Consider the following 27683-nt stretch of genomic DNA (forward strand, 5'->3'; position numbering starts at 1 on the left):
GCAATGCACTGATGTCCAGTTAGCAGAAACAGAGGGAAGAGAGCTCTGTAAAAGAATGAAAGTGTGGCTGCACTGCAGGCACTGAAGTGAAGCTGGGAAGGACAGGGCACGTGAGCAGGGTGCTGCTCTGCACATCCAACACACAGTCCACAGGACATGTAGTGGTCACTGATGTCTGGTTTTTGAAAGAGCAGCCTTATCAGGTGACATTAGCAAGGTTCTAAGAAAACACACCAGCCTGGCAAACTGAAAGAAATTGAGATGTATTGAGGGTGCTGAGCACAAACACCACAGGAAATGAGTGAACAGCGCAGGTGGAGGATAAACAGGAGGCACCTCGGTGAAAGCAATTTATAGAGCATTTGCTCAGTAGCATGAACTGATTTTGTAATCAATGCTGATAACAGAGCAAGGATCTGGGCTGCTTTTACCTTGAGGCTCCTTTGTTCAGGAACAAAGGGATGCAGGAGCAGCCAGGCAGCATGGGCTCCCAGCGGTACCTCCCGTGAGAGCAGGGCAGGATAAGCCTCGGCAGCATTCCTGAAAATATGGGCACCTGCTTCAGTGCAGGGGGTGGCTTGTCCACCTCATGCACCCAAACCCACCTGCAGCAACCATCCCAGAGCAAAATACCAGCTCCATTTGCAGCATTTCATGTTTATGCCATAGATTTATTTGGGGAGGAAGAAATGCACGTGGAATAAGGCAGCAATTCCTTGTGAAAAAAGAGTCAGTTTGCTCTACCTCAAACTGCTATAATCCAAAGATAATGGGATGATCCTAATCAAGGATTGTAACTATTGTTCTAGGAATCAGTTATGAATTATTATTTTTCTACATTTAGTCAGCATATCCTCCAGAATATCCCATCTGACAGTGGTCAGAAAGCCGGTGTGCCTGGAATTTGCTGCAGAATTTAATTGTGCCTTATGGGGATTCCCTTCTGCCAATGATTTGTTGGATATTGATCCAAATAACTGGAGGACCTTTTCCTTTTTTTTTTTAAATAATTGATCTCTAAACAGGCATTTGAAAGAAAACAGACTAGCCAAGGAGAGCTAACATTCCTTCTGCTGTTAAAAATCCTACTAATAATCGATCGCTATCTCGGATCATGTCCTTTGCTGATGGAAAAAATTGAATATTATTTTAGGGAGCCATCTTTTAGGGTTTTTTTTTATTATTTCATAAGACATCCTATTATTTTTGTGGTGCACAACAGGTGCAGGGAAGATTATTCAGCCAAGGGCAGAAAGACCTAAGCACACGGCTGCTGTTTAGACAGTGCCACCTTGATTATCCAAGCATCATGGGGACACTGAATATGTTTGCATAATTAAGGCCTTGGCTAATGGCAGTGCTTTTAAATGCAATTAATAGCTTTCTGGGGATGCAATTATTTTGAAAAACAAGGAGATTGTGGTAAATGAGCTTCAGATAACTGTGGTAGAACTAACAAGAGTGTTCATTTTTGACACGATCAAAACATAATAGCAGATGACTTCCAATCACAATATGTATTAAATTTAAGAGAAAGCATGAAAGCAAAATTATGTTTATAAAGTGTTGAAAATTAAATTTAAAAAAATGTGTTAAGTAGGATGAATTGAGAGAATAATTTCATTAGCAGTTTTCATTCTTACTCATTTGAGAGATGGTCATTCTCACTTTGTTCAAGGTACTCTCATGCATGCGTAACAGAAATAAGATACTTCCTCACAGTACAATTTGCACTTTTTAAAAATGATCAGTCATAGAGCAGTTTGGTTTGGAAGGGGCCTAAAAGACCTTCTAGCTCCAAACCCTTTGGGCAGGAACACTTCCCACTATCCCAGGCTGCTCAGAGCCCCATCCAGCCTGGCCTCGAACACTTCCAGGGGTGGGACATACATAACTTCTCTTAGAACAGACATGCAAATATCATGCAAATCCACCTAATGCAGCCCCCTCTTAGAGCAGGGAGACTACACCTGCACGAAGGCAAAGCATCCCAGAGCTGTTTCCAGCATCCCCAGGCACAGGGCTGGGGGTCAGGGGCAGCCCTGGGGCTGGGCTGGGCAGGGCAGGCAGGATGGGGGACATGGGGGACACAGAAGGCTGGCTTTGTGTCCAGAGCTGCTTGGAAATATAGTCCATCTTTTCATATGCTCAGAGACAGCCAAAAGGGATAGACATAGATGCTCCAAGAAAATACTTAGCGTATTAGTTTTCGCAAAATCTTTAACTTTTTTTTCTTCCCCCTTTTAAAAAATAACAGAGAGCTACTGTACCCTGCTGAGACCAACATCTGTGCAGACAATTAAACCCTTTGAGACTCTGAGCAGGGGGGAAACTCAGAGGAACTGGCCCTTTTCTACTACATCCTCTGAAGGATTACAGATAAAGAAAAGATTTTGCAAATAGCTAGGCACATACATAATTACAAAGAGATCCCGCTGATTTGTTTTTAAATAAATTTGGTTAACAATGAAGTTTTATTTTCTGAAAAATACTGATATTGGCACTTGGATCTGAAATACAGCACTAACATCTTTGTTGTAAACCTCTTTTGGTAGGAAGCCAGATCTAAGACAACAGAATAAGAAGCTGAATAAGTCCTTGGGTTTTATTCTTCAAATTTCACAGGAAATGATGTATAAAACTTGATTCACAATGATATGACCCCAAGAGCTCCTTATAAAAAATTCTGGTTTCTTCTTTTTTTCTGTTGTTTAGCTAGAGTTGGACAAGTGGGGCAGAATATTTTTTCAAGGTATTTTCACTATTTTTTTTTTTTTTACCCAGGATTTTACTTAAGAAAAGGACTTCCAGCATGGAGGGATGCCACTGTGGTATGGGTGGTTCAAATGTGGAGTGAGTTCAGTCCCTGCTCTTCATGGCTCAAGATCTCAATGAACAAGGTAAGCACTGAGAGAGGAAAGATAAAGGAAGATGAATTAAAAAGATTCAATTGCAGGCACCTTTTTGTGAGAACTTTCTGTTGAAAAAAAAAAAAATCTTTCTGTTGAAATTATTCTGACCCAGGGCTGTGTATTAATAGCTCTTAGTGCTAATTGCTGTATGTGCTTCCTTGTGCACACATCATTCCACAGAAACAGACATCCATACATCTATTAAATTACTTTTATTTCCCTGGGAAATGCCCACCAACAATTTGAGGTTTCCAGGCAAACAGAAAGATTAGCTCTGGTTCTCCTTCCCTGCATCCATGCTGTGCCTGCCTGTGCCCTCCCTTGTGCTGCAGGAGGGAGTGCCAAAGAGCTGGTGGGTGTTTTTCACACAGGGATATTGGCAGTGCTTTGGAAAGCTGTGATGAGTAGAGGTAACACTAAGGAAAAGTGTGCTGTGGGAAATATGTACCACCTTCAATTTGAGATGCTGGTGTGTGACGCTTCCTGCCACAGAGAAAAATCTGACCTGCCAAGATGTAACCCCTTGGCATGTACTTTAAGAAAGGAACAAAAAAAGCACAATATTAGGAAATGATTTGACAACATTTCTTAACTGTCAAACCCAGTACAACTCTCTACATACAAGTCCAGGTTTGCAACAGCCTGAGAAAGTCCGTGGGCACAGACTGCAGCCAAGACCAGTTCTCCTGTGAGCAGGGATGTGCCAAAGTCATTTACCCTAAACATAAACACAGCAGCTCCCTCTGACACCACCCCAGCACAATTACTGCTGCACACTCCTGATGGAGCATGGAAAAGGACAGACATTAGGAGAAGTCAAGTCAGTTTTAGTGAATTTTAAGGAAACATGACCTGCAGCAGGAAGAGTTCAATGCTGAGAAACTGCAGGGCAAGGAAGGGAATTATCTCATTACCATGGCTCTGCTGCTGGTTCTCTGCCCCAGCAGACTTCCATCTCTCTCCCCAACACCCACATTTCCATGTAGAGAAACCTGGTCAAGGCTTGGCTCATGCTGCAGCAAGGCCACCAGGTCTGCAGCATTCTGGTCTCCTCCTTGGCAAGGACCAGGAAACTGCTAAACCAAAAGCTTCTCTGCCTTCACAGGTCTTCTGCATCCCTTCCAGGTTTTGCCTCCTATTTTAAGGTCAGTGCTCTGTCAGGGGAATTATAAAGGACAATTTTAGGTAGAAGATAAGTCAGTTAATGTTTGGATGTGTTCCCCTTGCTGGGGTACCAACCTTGTCTGCAAACCTGAGCTGGGCTGGCAGGGGCACCCCCAGCAGAACAGAAATCCAGATAGGGAGAAAGGTTTGGTTATAAACACACAGATAAAGCTGCCTTTCTGAAAGCCTAATGATGCTTCTGATTTAAACATAAACCTTCAAACCAATCTGGTTCACAATAACACTGGGATATAAACATGATGGTTTCAAAAGACACCAAAACTGGAGCAATGCAAATGTTTATTTCAGTGTGAAAATACGAGGCTTCCTAATATTTAGTGTCTTTTTAAATATTTGCTTCAAAATGTGGCTTGGATTATAAAGACAAGAATTTTAAGAGCAAATAACTGTTTAGTTAAGGTTGCACACTGGATTAACTTCATAACAGAATTTATAGAACAGATTATTAGGAGAGTTTGGCTAATAAATGCTCTCAAGGTGAAAGAACACTCCTGTCAGAGCAGAAATAGAATAGAAATTGTCTGAAATAATCAGTTTTAGAAACCTGCAGTGCCTCCTCATGGCCAAGTAGATGCTCTCCTGCTCTGGGGTCTCTGCATTCAGTGCATTTTGTGTGAAGGAATTAGTTATGGTAGTTTGTAGAGTTATATTGGTTATTTTTATTACCATGAAGCAGCTGAAACCTGTTGTGCCCCTTTCCTGCCATGCCCTGGAATGGTGACTAGGGAGCAGCTTTCAGCTTTTCATTAGGGTCACAAAACCAGAAACATTGACAGAAACATTTCAAGTGGGGAGGCAGGGTGGTAAATCCTTGTTACCTCCAAATGAAATGGAAGCAGTCAGCTGTAAAACAGAGGAATGGGTCAAATGGAATGGACAGTGGCTTTTCCATAGGGATAGTGACTCCTCAAGAAAGTGAAGCAGCTTAGTCTCAAATGAGGCTTGTATAAAAATAAATAAATAAATATATATATAAATACCCCCTCATCCTTTGCTAATATAAGTGATTGTGTACTACAGCAAAAATTTCCAGACAGAATTTATTGACCCCAATGATCCTGCTGGACCCTTCCAACTCAGCATATTCAAGGACTCTATTCTGAAATAATGCAGAGCATACACTGCAGTCTGTAAATGAGGCATTCTCTAAGGAAAATCATGGCAGAAATTTTAGTGGTTCCCAGTCAAAGACCATTTCAAATATTGAAGAGGTGTAAAAGAACTTTCTCTTCAAATTTGTTTTGGTGGTGGTTAGAGGGCTGGAGCAACCTGGGTCAAATACAGCAACAGTATTGGGTTCATTCTCCCTTTTCTTTCTCTCTTCCTATTGCTATTTCATTCCCAGACAGACACACACACACAAATATCTATGTGAAATTATGCATACCAAAGAGGTTTATTATTAAAGTTTCTAGCAACCTGAAACCTGGGACATCAAAGAGTTTTGGAGGAACTTTGCTCTCTGTTCTGGGGAGGGTTCAACTCTTGCTGTATTTGACCCAGGTTGCTCCAGCCCTCTAACCACCACCAAAAAAAATTTCAAGAGAAAGTTCTTTTTTGGCCCATCTCTGGGTTAACCTTTAATTTTGGTATTTATATATAAATTTTTATATCTATATTTATAAATATTATTTATATTTATATTAAAAATATTGATGTGTAAATATTTTATATTTGGTTCTTTTGCTGAGGACTTAGCCTCCCCAGCACAGGGCATTCCAGCCATAAGTAATCATTCCTCATTTATTGTCACCTGATGTGAGCCCCAGCTCTCGCTGACAATTCTCATTCAGCACTTACTGTGCTATATTTCACCTCAGAGTAATGAAAGTACTTTTCAGGATGACATTAAGTAGTGATATAAAGTGACTGTGACTTACCCTTGGGGTCCCTTCATAATGTGTTGGAATTTTTACATTACTGGCAATTTTTGTAAAAATAAAGTTCTACCTTAGTTCCTTAATCAGTGAAAGACTAAAAGTTTAATTAACATAAAACATTATGTATTTCACCTTCTGCACAGCCTAAAGGCTCCAAGGTTTTTCCTTGGTATATCAAAAAGTCTTCCTAATAAATCACCATATGCTAGTAAAAGTAATGACATAATAAACTTGTTCTGTGGTATTCTGAGACTGATTTAAATGTGAGATCTCTTTTCTTAAATCAGTCATGAAATATAATAATTTTCTTTAAGGTTATGTAGTATAAGGCCTACTTACATCTCCACTGCTCAGTACAGTGTGTGCTGTTTGTCCTTGAATGCTTCATAATTTTTCTTCATATTTTTTAAAAGACTTGAGGGAGGTTGTTGAGCTTTTTTCCCCCTATAGAGAGTGCACATTTCTGAATATTATGCAGATACTGTCTCTTACTTAAATTCTTTCTAAGTAGACCTTACCTTAGCTTTTCTTCCTTTATCCTCTAATCTATCCATGCTGAAGTAAGCTGCCATTGTAACCATGTTCATACCAAAATTTTATTATTCTGAGAGCCAAGTAATTTGGACATTCATGGCCTTACTTATTCAAAAACTGCATTTGAGATGTTATAGGTACTTTGTCTCTTCCTTGAGCAACTGGCATCATGACAAGAGAGTCGGTAAAGCCCCACTTAGCATCAGGGTGACTACCAGTAAAGCTGTTGGGCTGCAATGAACAGATTTAACTTCCAGATTTGTAGATTTGCTGAGCTGTTTTACTGGATAATAGCTGGTATTTCTGATTTAGAGACTTTAAGAGGTTTAGGTTTTAGAGATTTTAGCTTGCTTGGTTTAATGAAGTTTGAGTAAGTGCCCAGCAGCTTCACAGTGACTGTGTGTAGTTGCATGATGATGTGTTTCAGATTTTCTGGATTCCAGACAAATAGTTTATTTTCCCAGTGTCTTGCTGTCAGTAATTGCATCCCATTACTAAACTCCATCAAGAGTATGGAATACAGATGCTTGAAGGAGTAATGAGGTGCATTCCTTCAAACAGAAAACAAAGACTAAGCCAGAAAAGAAAAGCTTTCCAAATGTTTAAACAGATTACGAAAAAAAAAAAGGTCAAAATCGTTTGAGTTTCTGGGACATAGCAAAATTGGCACTTTTAACTAGTTAGTAACTATGAGCTCATGGTCCAGGCAAAAGAGTCAGGCTAGTTTCTCTCCTCAGCTGAACTCTACCATCTTGTGGGCTCCGAGGAAATTACAGTCTCAGTCTTAAAAATTATCTTAATAAACCAGCTAAAATAGCTGACAGCACTGCTTTTGGTTTTTTTAATGACTAAGTAGCATATTATAGACAAAATACTATTAAAGCATTAAAGCTTTTTTTAAAAAATTTATTTACTCTTTCAATTTGTGGCTTTCCAAGCCATAACAATATGTGTGCATTCCACATATTTCAGTATTTCCCAGTTACTTTGCAAACGCTTGATTTGATCAGTGGAAGTTTTACTGTGACAATAGAAAAGAGAATTATACAAGCAAGCCCTTTGTTGCAATTTAGGATTTTGCATCTTGTGACAGGGAAATCAGAGCACTTAAAACAAAATGAACCAAAATCAAGCACTTGTTTTGAGATTCTCTTTCTTTCTCCTGGTCATTTAAGTTATCCTGAAGTGCCAGAGATCAGTACAGTTTTGGCTTTGAACTGCAGGATTTCCACTTTTTATGTGCTAGGGATTTTTACAGGAACTTTTAACTTTCTTTTTCTGTTCAGGAGTGATGGGTTTTGTTCATTCATTTGATGGGAATCTGACTTGGAGTCAAATAATGCTGAATTTAACACTTGAACTGTAGAGGATATTTTTCAAAACCTTTTAAAATGTAGTAGCTGCTGAGTTCAGCAGGGTTTTACCAGCAGCCAGGCCGTGAGCTATTAAAAAAACCCCAAACCTTAATTAAAAAAGAAAAAAGCCACAATATGCAGTTAAAAGCACTGTGGGGTGCTCTAGCTGTTAAAGGAAAAAGAAAACATGGTGTTGCAGAGCAGGTGTTGAAAAATTAAACTACTGAGTTCGGACCAGTACATTTCTAGGCTATAAAACATGGCTGGAAAAACACTTTAATGTTCTTTTTCCAAGCACAGTGAGTCTATTAAGTAATAAATATCAAAAGGCCAATTCAGCTCTCATTAGTGTGACTGGGATGGGAACTGAGACTTGAATCAGGCTCTAAAAGTCAGATGCTGCTGTCCCTGTCTGGGAGGATGTGATGCTCAGTGACACATTCTGACTACCCCGATCTGAATTGTTTAGTGTCAGAGCAAGTGAAACTTGACTGATATGCCATGTTCAGTCCTCAAAACAACAGCAGGACTCATGGTGTGTTGTCTATCTAATAATGAAAAGGTAGGGTTCAACACCTATTGATGTAAATCAACATTTTTCTGCCTCAAGTACTGCTAAACTGCATCCTGAGAAAAATGTTACAGTAATGCTTTTGCTCCTGGAGCAGCACAGGAGAAACTGTGGAACAAATGTGTTTTCTACTCTATCCGTCCCTGGCTGAAATACAAAGTGGTGTTAAAAATTCAAATGCAGTTAGTAAGAGGAACCAACAGAGAAAAAGTTCAGTAAGAGAACCAAAGAAAAACAAATTTACTCATTCAACAAACACACCCTGCACCCTTCTATGAAAGAAATGTCTCACATCAATGAAGACTTCAATGAAGTTGGGGTCTGTAGATGATCACGGAATCATTTGGGTTGGAAAAGACCTTTAAGATCATTGACTAAACTGCAATGATGCAAGTGTGGGCAGGACTCCAGCTGCCTCCAAGGAGTAATGAGAATGCCCAGTGCCCAGTCTTGCATCACTCAGGAGCATGGTGCATCAGACAGAGCCTTTGTGCTCTTACCTTCAGCTCATCAGATAGAAAACACAGAAACCTACCTGCCAGATCTGCTGAATTCATAACCAGTTCCTGTTCTGGCTGCAGAATAAAATTCTCTCCCTGTTGTGATATCCAATTGCAACCCTGAGACCTCAGAGGGCTGTGTGAGATAATAGCTATGCGTTCAATTTTCATTAGACTTACCCTAAACAAAAATTGCTTAGAAACTTTTTCTTCCCTACAATGCTTTTCACTTCATCCATCAGCCCTCTGCTTCTGTGCTGTCTGTGCCTTCCAGCACAACATTTCAGCAGCATCATGGCCCACTTTAGGCCAAAGCAGCGCTGGAAGCACATTAAATGTGACAGCCAGATGTGTTGATCTGTTGACAATGGACACTGAGGTCGTTATTAAGAGTTTGCAGTGGAGCATGAGCTGGACAGTGTTGGGATTAGATTGCTTCTCCCATATCTGGAGGTGAAAAGCTGATGAAGTGTTGGGAGGTGTTATCAGCAGAGCTGGAGGCAAGACAAAAAGCGCAAAAATGACCTATTCTTCACTTTATTTCCATTCCTGCAAGTTAAGAGTGGTGGAGTGCTTCTTAGCACAGTCTTAACTCTGTTGAAATGAATTTGTGTTAATCTAAAAGGGGTCAAAACTCAAGCCACACTTATGCTGATGAACCACCAGAGTAATTCCACTGACATCCACAGACTTTATAATAAAGGTATTGCTTAACACCTCCCAAAGCTGCTTCAGTTTTAATGGGGTTTTTCTTAGCCATTAAAATAACTTTTAAAAAAGCACAGTTGGTTTTAAAACGTCTTCTAAGTTTGACTACATTTGAGACAGCTCACAGTTAAAATACAGTTGTAATGAGAAAATAATTTTTAAAAAATTGCCTCCAATTATTTTTGTAACTGAAAATTGTCTGTAAAATTTTGTATAACTTTTCATAAACATTTGGACTTCAGAAAGTTACTTTTTTAATCCTAAGGAATGGAATTGATATATTGAAGCACTTCAGGAATTTAAAGGGTGTTCTTTTTTCTTTTGTGAATGACTCATCTAGAAAAACAGTTTTACATCTACAGGTACAAAAGGCTTAAGTGAATTATGCTTTTGAAGAAATTCTGAGATACTTAACATCTATCATAACAGATCATTGATATAAGTGCAAATATTAAATTACAGGGCCTGTAAACTGGCAAATAGATTTTGTTTGATTCGTTCTCATGTGTTGCAAAACTTTGCAATGTATAATTTTATTTTAATATAATGCAAGGGGAACAGATGATATTTCTGGGATCGAATATTGACAGACATTACTTATGAGTCTCTAGAATAGCAAAAAATGGTGCTTTAAAACCTGTTGTGTAGATATTCTCCTGTTTTCTGGATATTCTTTCTTGCCCAGAATTTTAGCCATTTTGCTTACCTCTGATGTACAATATTTAAAATGCTGATGTTTTGCTTTCATATATTTGAATTTCCACACTTTTGCAGCAGCATTTCTTATTTTGACATTTGAGAGAAGTACCCAGAGGGAAGCACAAAAACTTATGGGCACAGAAGAGCTTGAACAATGTCAGGACAAGATTATGCCTGTTCCACATGAAATATAGGTGGTTAGTAATTCTAATCAGAACTGGGGAAAGAACCAATGCCCCTTTCAGGGGCAGAATGTTTCTCCGTGCTGTGTTTTGGACTTGGAGGTCAAAAATTCCATGTAGTGAGGAAAAAACTCCAGTGATTGGGACGTGATGAATGCTTGAAGACTTGTTCTAGTGAAGATGCTATCCTATGTTCTCAATGCTATCTTATGTTGGTAATCATCCCCCTCCAACCCATAGAATCTTATTTCTTTGTGAATCACTGTTGGATTTTTCTGCCTCATAAGACGCGGGCATTTTTGTGACAGAGAAAAGCACCTTTCGAGAGCACCCAGCGAGCTGCTGGCTGCAGGCGAGGGTCGATGCAGGCCTGTAGGTGGAGTTAAATATCAAAGAACCGGAGCAGAGCGCGGCAGGCAGCGCTGCGGATCCCGGCAGCGGGATGAGCCCTGCTCAGCTGTCCCATGGATTTATCCCCCAGCTCCCCGCAGGTGAGGAGGAGGTGTTCACACCAAGAACAGGCCGCGGATGACTCACCTCCCCCTGAACTAGTGCAGCTAGGAAAGGCAGAGCGCTGCGAGGCACCAAAGCCCTTCTCCAGGCCGGTAGCAGACGCTGAGAAATGAAAAGCGAAATACAGGCAGAGCACAGCAGTGCCATGCAGGGAGAGGCGCTGTGTCCACGGGGTCGGGGCTGATCGCGGGTGTGAGGATCCATCCCTAGAGGGATTTGCAGGAATTACTGGCCCGAGGTAGCTCTTCGTGTTAGATGACAATACAGAACAAGAACCACCCGTTCTTTCTTACTGTTTCCAGTCAAGATTGCTGCTAATGGTCATCTGACCTCCCTTTCTTTAATCATATCCAGGGTACTAGCGGGGAACAAACTGCCTTTGGCACCACGTCCTTCTACACTCCCCTAGTTTTTTTTTCCCATTTCTTTTCTCACTTTTCCGACTTTTCCATGCTGGAAAATACACTACCAGGTTCTTTAACTCACAGGGATAAATAAACTCTGCAATTTGCTGATCCCTTATGCGGCTATGCTGGATTTACCCTGTCACTCTAATTGCTAAATTTACCTTTGAGACTTTAATTGCCATCTATAGATTTGCGTTTACGACAGCTGCTTGCATTTAAAGAACTCACACAAAATTAAAACTTTTGCTGCCTGCGCCGCCGCAGGAAAAAGGATGCTCCTCGGGTTTTTTGCAGACTTTTTGGGGTGGAGGAAGGATTTGGGCTTTTCGGTGGGCACCGAGGTTCCCGTGGGATGCTCCGGCATCCCGGTGATGCTGCCGGGAGCCGCGCCGGGCGGAGCGGCAGAGGGCGCTGCCGGCCCGCGGGAGGCGCTGCCAGCGCCGCATCTTCCCGGGATAACGGGACCCGCAAGTTCCCTCCAGAGCTGCCTCCCAAGTGCGCGGCGCCCGCCGCAGCCCGGTCCCCGGTTCGCGGGGCAGCCCGACCCGCTCCGCTCCGCCCGGCTCCCCGTTCGCTGCCCGCTCCGGGCGGGAGCGTCCCGGGGGGTCCGCGCCCCGCTCCCGGGAGCTCCCCCCGCTCCGCGCCCGTCCCGCTCCCGCCGGGGCGGCCCCTCAGGTGCGGGGGGCGGGCCGAGGCGGGGCGGCGCGGCCCGGCGGCCAATGGGCGGCCGTGGGGGGAGCCGGCCCGGCCGTCAAGAGGGCCGGGATCCATGAGCGCCGGGCAAAGTTGGGTCCGGGCGTTCGCGGATCACGGACCGGCTCGGCCGCCGTGCGCCCGGGCATGCCGGCGGGGCGGCGGGCACCGCGCGGGAGCGGCGGGCCGCGGGGGCCCCGGCGGTAGCGGCTGCGGCTGCTGAGCGGCGATGAGGCGCGGCGCCCCCGGCCGCCCCTCAGCCCCGGAGCGGCGGCGGGAGGAGCGGCGGCACAGGCAGAGCCGGAGCCCGAGCGTCCCGTGAGGGCGGCGCGCCGCCCGCTCCTCTGCCGTCCGCGTCCGGAGCGCAGCGTCCGCGGGTGCCGTGAGGGGCAGCGGGAGCGGGAACGGGGCAAGCGGCGGCGCCGGGCCGCCCCCTCAGGGCGCTGCGCCCCCGGGTCGCCATGGGCCGCCCCCCCGCCGCCCGCGGGCCGCCGCCGCCGCTGCTGCTGTCGCTGCTGCTGCCGCTGCTGCCGCCGCTGGGGAGCGCCGCCGCCGCGGAGCCGCGCCAGGTGTTCCGGGTGCTGGAGGAGCAGCCGCCCGGCACTTGGGTGGGCACCATCGCCACCCGGCCCGGCTTCACCTACCGCCTGAGCGAGCACCACGAGCTCTTCGCCATCAACGCCACCTCGGGCGCCCTGCACACCCGCGCCACCATCGACCGCGAGAGCCTGGCCAGCGACGTGGTGGACCTGGTGGTGCTCTCCAGCCAGCCCACCTACCCCAGCGAGGTGCGCGTCCTGGTGCTCGACCTCAACGACAACGCGCCCGTCTTCCCCGACCCCTCCATCGTGGTGACTTTCAAGGAGGACACGGGCAGCGGGCGCCAGCTCATCCTGGACACTGCCACCGACGCCGACAGTGGCACCAATGGCGTGGACCATGGCTCCTATCGGATCGTGGCCGGCAACGAGGAGGGTCGCTTCCGCCTGAACATCACCCTCAACCCCAGCGGTGAGGGCGCCTTCCTGCATCTGGTTTCCCGCGGAGGGCTGGACCGGGAGGCCACCCCCACCTACCAGCTGTTGGTGCAGGTGGAGGACAAGGGCGAGCCCCGTCGGCGAGGGTACCTTCAGGTCAATGTCACCGTCCAGGATATCAATGACAACCCCCCCATCTTCAGCCAGACTCTTTACCAGGCACGAGTGCCTGAGGACGCGCCCGTCGGGGCCAGCGTTCTCCAGGTGACTGCGGCCGATGCCGACGAGGGCACCAACGCTGACATCCGCTACCGCCTGGAAGGAGGCGATGGCAGCGGGGCTGGGGACGGGGCTGGCAGCCTCCCCTTCGAGGTGGATCCCGAGAGCGGGGTGATCCGCATCCGTGAGCGCTTGGACTACGAGGTGCGGCAGCAGTACTCGCTGACGGTGCAGGCCATGGACCGCGGGGTGCCGGCGCTGAGTGGCCGGGCCGAGGCCCTCATCCGCCTGCTCGACGTCAACGACAACGAGCCCCGGGTCAAGTTCCGCTACTTCCCGGCCACCTCCCGGTTCGCCTCCGTGGATGAGAACGCGGCCCCCGGCACGGTGGTGGCCCTGCTGACGGTGAGCGATGCCGACTCTCCGGCGGCCAACGGGAACATCTCCGTGTCCATCCTGGCGGGAAACGAGCAGCGGCATTTCGAGGTGCACAGCAGCAAGGTACCCAACCTCAGCCTCATCAAGGTAGCGGCTGCGCTGGACCGGGAGCGCATCCCGGCCTATAACCTTACCGTGGCGGTGGCGGATAACTACGGGGCCCCACCGCCACCTCCAGGCTCCCCCACGTCTGTCTTCTCCCCCGAGGGAGCGGTGGCAGCTCCCGTGAGCCGCTCCTCGGTGGCCAGCCTGGTGATCTTTGTGAACGACATCAACGACCACCCACCCGTGTTTGGGCAGTCGGTGTACAGCGTGAACATCAGCGAGGATGTGCCCCCGGGCAGCTACGTGCGGGGCCTCAGCGCCACGGACCGTGACTCGGGCCTCAACGCCAACCTCAAGTACAGCATCGTCTCAGGCAACGAGCTGGGCTGGTTCTGCATCAGTGAGCACAGCGGGCTGGTCACCACGGCTGCCCCCGAGGGTGGCGCTGTCACAGGCACATCCAGCTCCAGCAGGCTGGACCGGGAGACTGCTTCTCAGGTGGTGCTCAACATCAGCGCCCGTGACCAGGGTGTGCAGCCCAAATTCTCCTATGCACAGCTGGTGGTGACCGTCCTGGATGTCAATGACAACAAGCCTCGCTTCAGTCAGCCTGAGGGTTACCAGGTGTCCCTGGCTGAAAACTCCCCGTCAGGAACTGAGCTGCTTGTCCTGAGTGCCACTGATGGGGACCTGGGGGACAATGGGACTGTCCGCTTCTCCCTGCAGGAAGCTGAGCCAGCACTGGCAGCAGTTGGCCCCTCCTCCGTAACCCCTCGCCAGATGTTTCGCCTGGACCCGGTTTCAGGCAAGCTCAGCACCGTCTCACAGCTGGACCGGGAGGAGCAGTCTCACTTCTCCTTGCAGATCTTGGCCATTGATTTGGGCTCTCCTCCCCTTTCTTCTATAGCCCGAGTTAACGTGACCATCCTGGATGTGAATGACAATAGCCCCGTGTTTTACCCCATTCAGTATTTTGCCCACATCCAAGAGAATGAGCCAGCTGGAACCTATGTGACCACCGTGTCTGCCACGGACCCCGATCTGGGCCCCAATGGGACAGTCAAGTACAGCATCTCAGCTGGAGATACCTCCAGGTTTCAGGTCCATGGGCAGACGGGGGTCATCACAACAAAAATAGCCCTGGACAGGGAAGAGAAAACTGCTTACCAGTTGCAGATTGTGGCCACTGACGGTGGCCATCTTCAGTCTCAGAACCAAGCCATTGTCACCATCACTGTCTTGGACACCCAGGACAACCCCCCTGTTTTCAGCCAGGGCACGTACAGTTTTGTTGTCTTTGAAAACGTTGCCCTGGGTTACCATGTAGGTACTGTTTTTGCTTCCACCATGGACCTCAACACCAACATCAGTTACCTCATTACCACGGGTGACCAGAGGGGCGTGTTTGCCATCAACAGGGTGACTGGGCAGATCACCACAGCCAGTATCATTGACAGGGAGGAGCAAGCATTTTACCAGCTGAAGGTGGTTGCTAGGGGTGGAGCGATAACTGGCGATGCCGTGGTCAATATAACTGTCAAAGACTTAAACGACAATTCCCCACACTTCATTCAAGTGGTGGAAAGTGTAAATGTTGTTGAGAACTGGAAAGCTGGGCATACCATATTCCAGGCCAAAGCCCTTGATCCTGATGAAGGTGTTAATGGCATGGTCCTTTACAGCCTTAAGCAAAACCCAAAGGGCTTGTTCTCAATCAATGAACAAACTGGTGCTATAAGCTTAACGGGGCCGCTTGACATAAATGCTGGGTCTTACCAGGTCGAAATCCTGGCCTCGGATATGGGGGTGCCTCAGCTGTCTTCCACCTTTATCCTGACTGTCTCTGTCCATGATGTGAATGATAACCCGCCTGTGTTTGACCAGCTTTCCTATGAAATTACTATTTTGGAGTCAGAGCCTGTGAATTCCAGGTTCTTTAAGGTACAGGCTTCTGACAAAGACTCGGGAGTGAACGGTGAAATAGCTTACAGTATAATTGAAGGAAATGCTGGGGATGCCTTTGGCATATTCCCAGATGGCCAGCTGTATATAAAAAGTGAACTGGACCGTGAGCTTCAGGAAAGATATGTTTTACTGGTTGTTGCCTCTGATAGAGCAGTAGAACCACTCAATGCTACTGTGAATGTTACTGTGATTCTGGAGGATGTAAATGATAACAGGCCCCTGTTCAACAGTACCAACTATGTGTTTTATTTTGAAGAGGAACAGAGAGGTGGGTCGTACGTGGGTAAAATAAATGCTGTAGATAAAGACTTTGGGCCGAACGGTGAGGTCAGGTATTCATTTGAACATATGCAGCCAGATTTTGAGCTGAACACAGTAACTGGGGAAATCAGGAGCACTCATCAGTTTGACAGAGAAGCTCTCATGAGGCAGAGGGGAGCTGCAGTATTTAGCCTTACAGTAATAGCCACAGATCAGGGGTTGCCAAAGCCCCTGAAAGATCAGGCAACTGTACAGATCTACATGAAAGACATCAATGATAACGCCCCCAAGTTTTTGAAAGATCTTTACCAAGCTACTATATCAGAATTGGCAGCAAATCTGACACAAGTGCTGCGAGTTTCTGCCTCAGATGTTGATGAAGGGGTTAATGGATTGATTCAGTATTCTGTAATCAAGGGAAATGAAGAAAATCACTTTGTAATAGACAGCAGCACAGGCCAAGTGACCTTAGTAGGCAGACTAGATTACGAGGCTACTGCGTCGTATTCCCTTGTCATCCAAGCAGTAGACTCTGGAGCTGTTCCCCTAAGTTCAACTTGCATGTTGAGCATTGATGTGTTGGATGAAAATGACAACAGCCCTTCCTTCCCTAAATCAACCCTGTTAGTGGATGTCTTGGAAAATATGAGGGTTGGTGAGCTTGTGTCGTCTGTCACTGCCACTGATTCTGATTCAGGTGACAATGCTGACCTCCACTACAGCATTACAGGGACAAACAATCACGGGACCTTTAGCATCAGTCCCAACACCGGGAGTATTTTCCTTGCCAAGAAACTGGACTTTGAGACACAATCTCTGTATAAGCTAAACATAACAGCAAAAGACCAAGGGAGGCCCCCGCGATCCTCTACCATGTCAGTGGTCATACACGTCAGGGATTTCAATGATAACCCTCCTCATTTTCCTCCGGGAGACATATTTAAGTCAATTGTTGAGAATGTTCCCGTGGGCAGCTCTGTCCTTTCTGTGACTGCTCACGATCCAGACGCGGATATTAATGGGCAGCTAACGTATGCAATCATCCAGCAGATGCCGAGGGGCAATCACTTCCGTATCGATGAGGTGAGAGGGACGATATTTACCAACGCTGAAATCGATCGGGAGTTTGCCAATCTCTTTGAGCTGACGGTCAAAGCCACCGACCAGGCCGTTCCCGTGGAGTCCAGGCGCTTTGCCCTCAAGAACGTGACCATCCTGGTGACGGATCAGAACGACAACGTGCCCGTGTTTGTGTCGCAGAACGCCCTCGCAGCCGACCCCTCGGTGGTGATCGGCTCCATCCTGACCACCATTATCGCTGCAGATCCTGACGAGGGTGCCAATGGGGAGGTGGAGTATGAGATAGTCAATGGAGACACCGAAACCTTCATCGTGGACCGCTACAGCGGAGATTTGAGAGTGGCCTCAGCCTTGGTGCCTTCTCAGCTCATCTACAACCTCATCGTTTCTGCCACCGACCTGGGCCCCGAAAGGAGAAAATCCACCACTGAGATGACTATAATTCTGCAGGGGGTTGATGGGCCTGTTTTCACTCAGCCAAAATACATCACCATCCTGAAGGAGGGCGAGCCCATCGGGACGAACGTGATCTCCCTGGAGGCGGCGAGCCCGCGGGGCGCGGAGGCGCAGGTGGAATATTACATCGTGTCTGTTCGGTGCGAGGACAGGAGCCTCGGGCGCCTCTTCACCATCGGGCGCCACACCGGCGTCATCCAGACCGCCGCCATCCTGGACAGGGAGCAAGGAGCACGGCTCTACCTGGTGGATGTTTATGCCATTGAGAAGTCGTCAGTTTTGCCCCGCACGCAGCGAGCTGAGGTAAAGGTTTATTCAGTAATTATTTGTCTTGTTATTCCTGTCTAATTCCAGGATTATGGTTGGTTTTTCACTGAAGTTGTGGTGCCAGTGTGGGGCATGAGCATGGGCTCTGAGCAGCTCATGTCATGGATGTTCTTGCCATCCCTGCCTGGCTAAGTCCCTCAGATGACAGGTCTCCTCACACACCTCCAATTTTGGTTGCTTTTCTACCTAACTCACTGATGAGTACGAAAATGGTTTTGTTTCTCTTCCTGGATGTGACAGGTGGTAAAAATGTAACATTTTAGTTGGAAACTTCCCTATCACAAAGCCATTTGCCTTGACTGAAGAGTCTTTAAAGGTTTTCTGCCTGACTAGCTTGAAAAGCAATGGGTGGAAACCAGGTTTGGAACATCATCTGTGAAGTACAAGTGTTGTATTTGCTCTGTTTTCAGTCACAGAGCTGATCATTCACACTGCTCCTGCTGTGTTCTGTGGTAATACTGAGAAATCAGGTGTGAGAATGAGTCTTGTGTTTGCTTTAAGTTGCAGCATCTCCTAGAGCTGCCTTCTGCACTTCTCCATGGCCTTTGACTTGCCATTCCTGGGAATTTGGGGCTGGCACTGCTGAGTGGGTCAGCCAGGAGAGGATGGTGGTGTGTAGTGGTTTAACCATTTCCCTCTCTGGCTGAACATACCCCTCAGTGCTGCCCAGCCCTACAGATCCCCCAGCCACACTTCCTCCTGGGAATTAAGTGTTAGTTTTGATACTGTGGTGGTTTGCAGGTTTGGGGGGTTTTTTTTGTTTGATCTTAGCAAAAGTGGTATTTCCAATTCTTACTTGACAGCTGTGGATTTTTTTCTCCTCATAGCTGCTTTGGTTGTTTCTTCTGCAGGTTAAGTATATCTGTGTGTGATGTTGCTCCCCTATACTGGCAGTGACAGATCCTCTCTGAAGTGGTTGTCAGGGATTTTGAGCACTGTTCCATCTCAGAGGTGTGATCCCATCCTGCCGTGTGTGCAATGTGCTACTGATGGTCATGTTTTGACCAACAGTAGAGTACTGGAAAAAGACCTGTTTAGCAATGCTGCTGGTTTAAGTAATTCATGCTGTTTTTATGAGAATATTCCTCATGTGCAGGGCTTTGCACCCCTGCTAACAATTTGTAAAAGATACACCTTTATGATTTTTTCGTTACCATTGTGTCACATTTTGTCTCGATGGACAGTTGTTTTGAGGATCAGGCTGTTGTCAGTGGGCATTTGGATCATGACCCTTCAGCTCTGAGTTTGAGCAAAGAGTTGGCTGGGGAAGGACTCATAGGAGACCCAGTCCTTTGGCTGCAGTATTCTTACATGTTGTAAAAGCATTTAACATGAGTATTTGCTGAGCAGGGAAGAGAACAACCATTGAGACTTCAAACAAGTTTACATTGTTGAATGCAAACCACTTCTGAAATCACAAGCAAATGTTTTATTCTGTAAAGAACACTGAGAGGCATAATTGGGAGTTAGAATGTCCTATTACTGCTTGTATCTTTATAGCCTCTAAAATGTGCCTTCTCCCAAATGTATTTAGCTTACTGTGCTTCTTTATAAATGTATTATAAATTGTAATCAGCTTTCAGCTTTCAAAACCATAACCATATGCAGTCTTCCTCTTAACTGATGGAATTTCTCTGGAAGGCTTTTGCTGTCCAGCACAAGAACTGCTACACTGACATTCTGGGTGCAAGCTGACTGTCAGTGGGTGCTTAATAAGCAACACAACTTTTGTTTCATATATTTATATATTTTTTTCTATTTGATTTTGTTTGTTGGTTTTGGTTTGGATTTTTTTTTTTGGGGGGGGGAAAAAACATGAGTATATTGTGTATTTTCTTTCTTCTCTTATGAAGAGTGTTGGGTTTTGTGTCTCGGTATGGTTAAAGAAAAGGGAAAACCAGTAATAGGATAGTCTTAACAATGTCTATGTGATTATTCTTCATTGCCTGCCATGCTCTCTGCCCTGATGACAGAAATCATCTTAATTGCAGTGTGGCATGTGAGAGAACCACTGAGCACGGGGAGCTGCCCAGTGCTAAACGCGCTGAGTGAGATTGGCGAGGAGAGCAGCGGGAGTAAGGAAGTTAATGGATCTTTTGTCTAATACAGACTGCAGCAGTGGGTTTGGGTGACAGGCACCTGGTGTGAAATAGAGATATTTACAGTTTTGAGACAGTGACTCAGCTTTGTCTGGCCAGCAGGCAGTATAAAAGAAGAGCAGGCTTGCGTGAAACCACTTGCTTGAGAAGTGAATTAATCCTTGTCCTTGGGAAGTGGTTTGATTCCCCCCCCCCCCACATTCTGTCACTAATTTATTTACCTTCTAAAATAATATCAAATATATGGAAAAGATCCACCTAGTGCCCTAACTGAAGAAGGAAGTATCTTTTCAGTATTTCTCATCCATCCCCTGTAGGTGCTTTGTGAACAGAGTGTCCAAGGGCAGAACTTTGCAATGGCAGGGCTGTGGGGAATCCTTGCTGAAGCCAGCGCAGCTGACATGCCTTGAAACAGAAGGGTTCTGTTAATTTCAGTAAAGTAACAACAAAAGTTTAGGAAACAAAATGTTTGTTTACAATTTGTGGTTTATGTTTTCATCACTAGCTTTTTATCTTGTGTATGTTTCCGTGTTTGTTACTGTATGGAAAGAAAAGTGCTGGTGGGGTGTGTGTCAGGAAAATGCAAGTAGTGAGGTAAAGCTTTCTTCAAATACCAAATATTTGAGATTCTAAAGAAAACTCAAGTGCTCAAGTGCTTCTTCCAGTGTATTTTACAGCTAGGTGATGTAATTTTGGATGGCAGTTGTTGAATCTGAAAGGTTGTTTTACATTTTATTTTGGATTTTTATCCTCTTTGTAATCTACAGTGACAGACCAGATGATTTGACATTGTGTGAATGTGTTTGGTCACCAGTCTCAGCTTTTCCCCCTGTTAATCATTAGGTTAATATAATCATCACTGTTGATCTCAGGTGAAAAAGAATAATGTAGGTGTCTTGAAGGGGTCCCTTCAGTTTGCCATTCCATACCTATTTTAATGTTTCCACTGGGGAAAAAACCGTTCAGCAGCTGCTAAACTCCTTTCTCTTGGTTTTCCAACATAAATAAATCCTCTTTTAACCTTTTGGGCAGGGCTGAGGGTTTCACCACCATGATTTTGTATTTAATATAGAAGGGCTAATGCCTGCTGGCATCCCTTGCACACCTCATGACTCCCCTCAGCCCTGCCTCCCCAAACAAGCACTGCATGCTGTGGGATATTTTGGGTGGCCCTGTGTTGTACCCTGCTTTGTGTCTGGCAGCAATAATAGGAACCCAGGGACAATACCTCATCTTCTGTGCTGTGTAACCAGGGATTAAGAGGAATTAGACAGGATCTGCAGTTTGTGTGTTTAACCCTTCAGTGTGTGGCTTCCTTGAAGGGAGTTGTGACCCTATGTGTATAATTTATAGGGATTTATGGATCATCTGTGCCAGTTGAGAGGGGGTAACACTTTGGGAGCTGAACTCCTCACCATCTTTCATGTACTTTAAAAAGAAGGGCAGATCCTTGCAGCCTTCTGAAGTGATGTGGTGTTACTCTGTGTGGGCAGGCACCAGAAGCCTTCTGATGAGGAAAGGTGTTCCTGTGGATTGGAAAATGCTTAAAACCTTCTGCAATTGTGTGGTGGAACTCTGTGTGTTGTGGCTGTCTCACGTGTGCCATGTGCTGTGACAAGCAGCCATGTCCAGGTTCTGAGGCAGTGGAACATTCCAGGATTGGAGTGGGTGACCATGGCAGGATTTGAGAAGGTTGGTGCCCTTTAGGCACTGAGAGGGGCTATGATGGCTCCCTGGAGCCTTCTCTTCTCCAGGCTGAACAAGCCCAGGTCTCTCAGCCCATCTCCATAGCAGAAGATGCAGCCCTTGGATCATTGCTGTGACCCTTCTCTGGAGTCACTCCAGTGGCTCCATGTTCTTATGCTGGGGACCCCAGATAGGAGTGCAGAATTCCCTTTGGGTTCAAGTGGGTGTTTATTCATCACAGTTCCAGCCCCAGGCCAGCTCAGGTGGGAGCAGAGGTGCCTCCATCCTGTTCCCATCCCACCTTCAGCCCATTCCATGGTGTTTTTTTCTGCTGCTTCCCATGAGCTGTTGGCCCTTGCCTTGCCCTGGCCTGTGGACACCACCCAGAGATCTGTTGCCAGCTCTCTGGAATTTGAAGGAAAACCCAAACTAATCTCTGAATCAAAGTAAAGGTGTCTTGCAAACAACCTAATCCTTTGTAAAGCTGTATTAATGCCCAATAAAATTCAAATCTATCTGTTCATTTACCTCTTAGGCTTTATTCCTTGTTTGAGAGAGCTCTAGTGATGAGTCATTTAGGACTTGTGGTACCTTGGTTCCCTTTTTAGAATGGTGCAAATATTGGAGTGTTACAGCCAATTTTCTTTAAATACTGTGAGTTTTCATTCCCTTTTCATTTCAAATACTTCCACAATTTAATATTAAATGCTGGGTAACAAAACCCAGTAGCACTTCCAGTTGGAAAAAATATGTTGTGTGTAACTCAGAGGAGGAATTCTGCTTGCAAAGTGATGTCTTTCCACTGAGGTGCATCAAGCAGGTGCTCAGTTGGATGCTGGTGCTGAAGCACTTTTCTTGTGGCTTGAGTGTCTGATGGCAACAGCCTGAGATTTTAATAGCAGAAAGAAGGGATTTCCTACTAATTTTCCTCTGAGAACTTGTACAGTCTTTTCCAGCCTCACGCAGTCTGACCTGTATCTTCTCCAAAGCCTGTTTAATTTTTTTATACTTTTTAAACTTTTTGTCCCATTTGCAGAGGACAGGAGGGTGCTGCCTATTTTTTTTCAGATGCTGTGTATTTTTACTGAGGAGGGGCTGGGCTTAGTTTTGCCTTCTCAGCATGAGCTGTACTAGCCCAGTTACTCTCCAGGCTGGTACGTGCAACCTCAGTGGCAGCAATGGTAGATTGAAATGTGCCTGGGCTGGGTTGGGAGAAGAATAATCCTGATGCATCCATGATTTTCCCTCCTGGGCACCTGCAGCAGGTAGAGCTGTGCCCTCCCGCTTGAGGCCGCCTGAGCCAGGAATGCTTGCAAAATCTCCTTGGCCCTTTTGCAGCGTTCTGTTTTTCCCCTGGCAGCAGCAGGGCCGGTATCTCCAGGCCATGGGACATGGTGACACTGGGTGTTGCCGTGGGACGGCTTGGGTGTTTGAGGGCACACACGTGCTGCAGTGTCTCACTGAGCTGAGGCCCCTGTGTGGACATCAGCTGCAGATGACTGGAAAAAGGAATGTGGAATCTCCCAGTTGAAACAAAGAGAAAACTTTATTTTTAGGGGTGACGGGGGTGAGCACCAGGGGTTGGTGCTTGTCTGGTCCGGCTCTGGTTTTCGGGCCGACTGTAGGGCTTCTTGTCTCGCCGCTGCTGCTGCCAGATCTGCCTGGTACGAATCGGCCCCGCCTGGGAGCGGGGCAAGATCCAGGGTGGGATGTAGAGAAGTGCTTGGCTCCTGGGTGGCGGAGTGTCCTGGAGCAGCTGCACTGCCACCTGGCTGCTGGTGCCAGCGCTCTGGGCTGCCACATGGTCCATCCTGCGGCGCTTTGCCAGCGGGCTCTCGGGTGCCTGCGGCTCTCTGGCTCCCTGTGGGCGGCCGCGCTTCAGGGCCCGCTTTTGGCAGGGGAAGCTGCGGCCGCGGCTGCTGCTGCTGACCAGCGCCATGGCCCGGGACAGCCCCATGGCCCGGGCCAGCCTTGGCACCTCCTTAGTGGTGGTGCTGGGGCTGGGGCGGCTGATGGCAGCACGCAGCAGGGGCACACGGTTGAGCCGGATGGGTTTTCCCATCTGGCTGCCCGAGTCTTGGGCCCGCTGTGTCCATGAGCGGCGGCGGGTCTGCTCCGGCCTGGGCTGTACGGAGAGGCGGCCGCTTCTCTTTGCGTCTGCCTCTGCCCGGTGACACAGAGTGCGTTGGGGAGAGAGAGAGAGAGAGGGGAGGTGGTGTGAGCACCTCACAGGACTCGGGAAATGTCCCTGCAGCATTGTCCCCAAGGCCCTGCTGGGTTGCCTGAAGGGCCTGGAAGTGCCAGAGGCCACAGCCCAGCCTGGCCCGTCAGAGGAGGGCCTCCAGTCTGGGGTGATTCTGCAGAGCTCCTGCTTCCCCTTTCTGCTGCTCTTGGCTGCTGCCCCTCTGCCAGCCATGGGGAGCTGTGGGGAGGGAGACTTGGCTCTCACCTCGCTCCCTCCCAGGAGGACGCTTCTCAGCAGCTCTCTGCTGCACCATGGTGGCTATGGAGGAATGCCTGGTGGATGTGTGCCGCAGCACTGCAGGCCTTTATCCTCCTGACAAAATGTACCGATCCTGCCTTGAGTGAAGAGAGACGCCTGTGAACTGCCTCAGAGGCACCAAAACTGGCTCAGTAGCCTTGGGCAAGCTCCTTCTCAGCGATCCACTCCTCAAGTGCAAGGTGTGTTGATGCACAACACCCTATGTACCTCAGGCCTGGGTGGTGGTGTCACTCCAGTCCCTCTGGTGTCACAATCAGGAATCTCTGCGGGCTCCATTCCCCTCCCTTAGGGAAGGTGTCCTTGTGGGCGCTGGCAGGGACTCTGTCCATGTCAGGCAGGGCTGTAGTGGGAAGAGCAGAACTGGGAACAGGTCCATCAGCAGATGGATGGGTTGAGTAGGCTTAGGTCTTAGTACAGGTCATCAGTGATGATTGGTCCCCCCATAAAACCCAGTGGAACTTGTCAAGTCTGAGGCCTTTGCTTATTTGTAGGCCTCTCATGTGAAGGGAATTTGATGTTGGGCCTGTATTGCTGAATTTTCTCAAAAAATTGTCCAGTTAGACCAAGTTGAAAAGTAGCTCTTTTACTGTGGTATGTTTAGGAAGGGACACAGATGTTTCCTAAAAATCGGTCATTCCTAACTGTCATTATCAAAGACTTGTGGTTGTTGATTAGCTGAAATGTAGAAAAGAACATGAAACTGAAGTCAAAGCAGGTTTTTACTTCTACTCTAATTCAGAGCCCTTTGGTTAAAAAGAAGCTTTGAGTTCAGTGCTCTTTGCATCTGACATAATTCCAAAAATTGGAAACAATGTTTTGGTCAATCTTTTGTTATTTTTGTAACAATTTAATATGTGTCAAAAACTCCTGAGGATCACTGCATTTGCCTATGGGGTATTTTTAGTTTTCAATGTTTTCTTATTCCCAGGTCAGTTTGTTGCTGTTGCTGGGTTTTTTTTTGTGGGTTTTTTGGTTGTTTGTTTTTTTTTTTTGTTTGTTTGGTTTTGGTTTTGGTTTTTTTTTTTTTTCAATTATATCTTATTGCATATATCTATTCACTTGTTCCTTATTGGTAGAAAGGGATTGGTTGGAATCAAGGGGAGGTTACCCATTTCAGAGTTGCCACCTCTTTAAACTCTTTCAAACCAGGACAACTTGTTTGTAGCTCTGGGCAATGCTGAAGCTCAAAAGCTAATCTATGATTAATAACCACAAGTAATTGGGGTAACACTGGAGTTTAGGCCTTTCCCCATGTGTGTTCATGGTTACAATACTGGATTCCAGAAAGACAGTAGGTGGCAAATACGATGATGCATCTTGGTTTGGACAGTAGATGGGAGTTATAAGAAAACTTTGAATCCATAATGCTGTAGAACAGATCCTTTTGTGTGCAAATGTTCCAGGGCCAAATTTTTGCTTTGTTAAAAGTCACAAAACTTTTGAATTCTTTATGACGGAAGGGCTTCCTAAAGGCCAAAAGAAGTGTGGTAAAAGGGTATTGAAAAGAAAAATCCTGAGAGCACAAGGAGCAAAGTGCTATGGGAAGATGGCAGGATTTTGGCAGAGCAGTGGTAGGCACAGAGTTTGTGGTGATTGGGGTGGGGCTGTGGCCAAGCCTCACCCGTAATTGGCACCAGCTGTGCAGAACAGGTGAGCAGCATTGAAGGTAAGGAGTGCCCAGGGGCACTGAGCAAGCACCAAAGGGAGCAGAGGGCACACAGGTGCAGGGCATCAACAGGAGGGGATCAAAGGCTGGGCTGAAGGACAAGAAGGGCAGATGCCTGCGGCCTTCTGAAGTGATGTGGTGTTACTCTGTGTGGGCTGAAGCCTTCTGGAATTGTATGGTGATACTGTGTGTATCGTGGCTGTTTCAGCTGTGACAGATTGACATTGTTGGGAGTCTTGGACCTCCAAGCTGGGAAGTGTTTTTTCCTTGTTTAGGTAAGATGTGGGGATTTCAGACAATGCTTGGTTAAAATCTGGACCTTAATGAAGAAAGGCAGAGTGAATGGCCCTGGCCTGCTGGAAAGACAATCACAGGAGGGTTTGCCTTGACTCAGCAGGAACTGCAGCCGTTGCCATAAACCTAGGGTTGCATGGTGTGAGGAGCTGCTGTGGAGCTTTTTGTCCCAGCCCAGGCTGTGTCCTGTGGCTGAGCTAGCTCTGTGTCACTCCTGCATCCTCGGGCTGGGTTCTGCTCCAGGGCCGTGGTGTCCCTCACCATCCCACTGAGAGAGGAACTGGGGTGGCACTGAAGGTGCTGCTTCTCCAGCCAAGCTGGCTAATGCAAGGCTTTAAATTTAGTAAGGGAATTAGAAACCCACTTCAGAGAAGTCTTATCTGGCATGTCTCGTATTTACCAGCACAAATCAGAACAATGGGGTTCTCCTTGTATTCATGCTATTTATAAATTGGTTCGTTCTTTAATGATACATGGCACATCAATTGTTGCCTGAAAAAGGAAACTGCTTATGAAATGTTAGAGTAAACAATGAAAATCTGCTGCCTTGTCCCAGCTCCAAAGACACTTTTTTTTTCTCTTCCTAAAACTGATATTGCTGGTTCTAAGAAATGTGTAATTATTTAAGTTACTGCTGTCATTTGCATGATCTGAAAAAGGATCTCTAAGCTGTCCTTGAACTAGAGTGGGAGATGAATGTTCCTTATGTGGAAAACTATTCAAAACCAATTTGTGTGTTTTGGTTCAAAGTTGGCCCTTTTTTCATCCTCTCTAATTTCTTTAATGAATCTGTCTTGCTACATGTTCTTAATATCTAGAATTTCTCATTTCTTTGCTATTTTAGCCGCCTTTGGGCATTTTTGCATGTGAGGTCACCTAATAATTTTTATGTTAAAAATCACTAGACTTCTAAAAACAACATTCTTTATTATGGAAAATATTATTTTTCATGTGTCTCTAGTGCAAACACTAGAAATTATAGCCAAAAAAACAGGGCAAAATTTTCATGTGCTTATTTTTGCTAAGTGTTAAATTCTTTATACGAATCTCCAAATGGTTCTTGGGTCCTATAGATGTTAGTAAGTGAGTCCTTTTCCATGTAAAATGATATCCCCAGGGCTGAGGGAGTACAGTGTTCTTTCCATGTGTTAGGTGAAGCAGTGAGTGGCTGCCCATTTGCTCCAGAAGTTGGTCTCCAAAGCCTGCTTTGCCCTTTTGGTATCCCCAGTTCTCACCTGTATTTTTACTGGGGCAGGGCTGTGTTGGTGGTGGTGTCTGGGACCTTTGCTGTTGTTCTTGTGCAGTTTCTCTGAGGCTGCACCTCACCAAAGGATGCTCATTCCCTTTTGACCGGAAGTTTCCTCGTTCTGAGTCTCTCCAAGTTTAAGTTGACACTCCCAACCCCTCCAGGAGCAAGGTGTCCATTTAATTTATATCAAAGCAAGCCCCTGGCATGACATAGTTCTGCTGGTACAGTTTGTTTTAACTGTGTCTAGACTAGGGAGCAGCACTGCTGGTAACTCAGTTT

At 46.7% G+C, this 27683-nt stretch overlaps 1 protein-coding gene across 1 annotated transcript in view; it reads left to right on the forward strand.

Moving 5' to 3' along the window:
- Nucleotides 1–12225: 12225 nt before the first annotated feature.
- Nucleotides 12226–27683, forward strand: part of FAT4 (FAT atypical cadherin 4) — a 132356-nt gene continuing 116898 nt past the window's right edge. Inside the window, exon 1 of the mRNA XM_054633494.2 lies at nucleotides 12226–17883. Within this exon, the coding sequence (XP_054489469.2) occupies nucleotides 12601–17883 (5283 nt within the window). The 5' untranslated portion in view covers nucleotides 12226–12600. The remainder of the gene's footprint in view (nucleotides 17884–27683) is intronic.

This window comes from Agelaius phoeniceus, chromosome 4 (genome assembly GCF_051311805.1).
Source record: "Agelaius phoeniceus isolate bAgePho1 chromosome 4, bAgePho1.hap1, whole genome shotgun sequence".
NCBI classification, from domain to species: Eukaryota; Metazoa; Chordata; class Aves; order Passeriformes; family Icteridae; genus Agelaius; species Agelaius phoeniceus.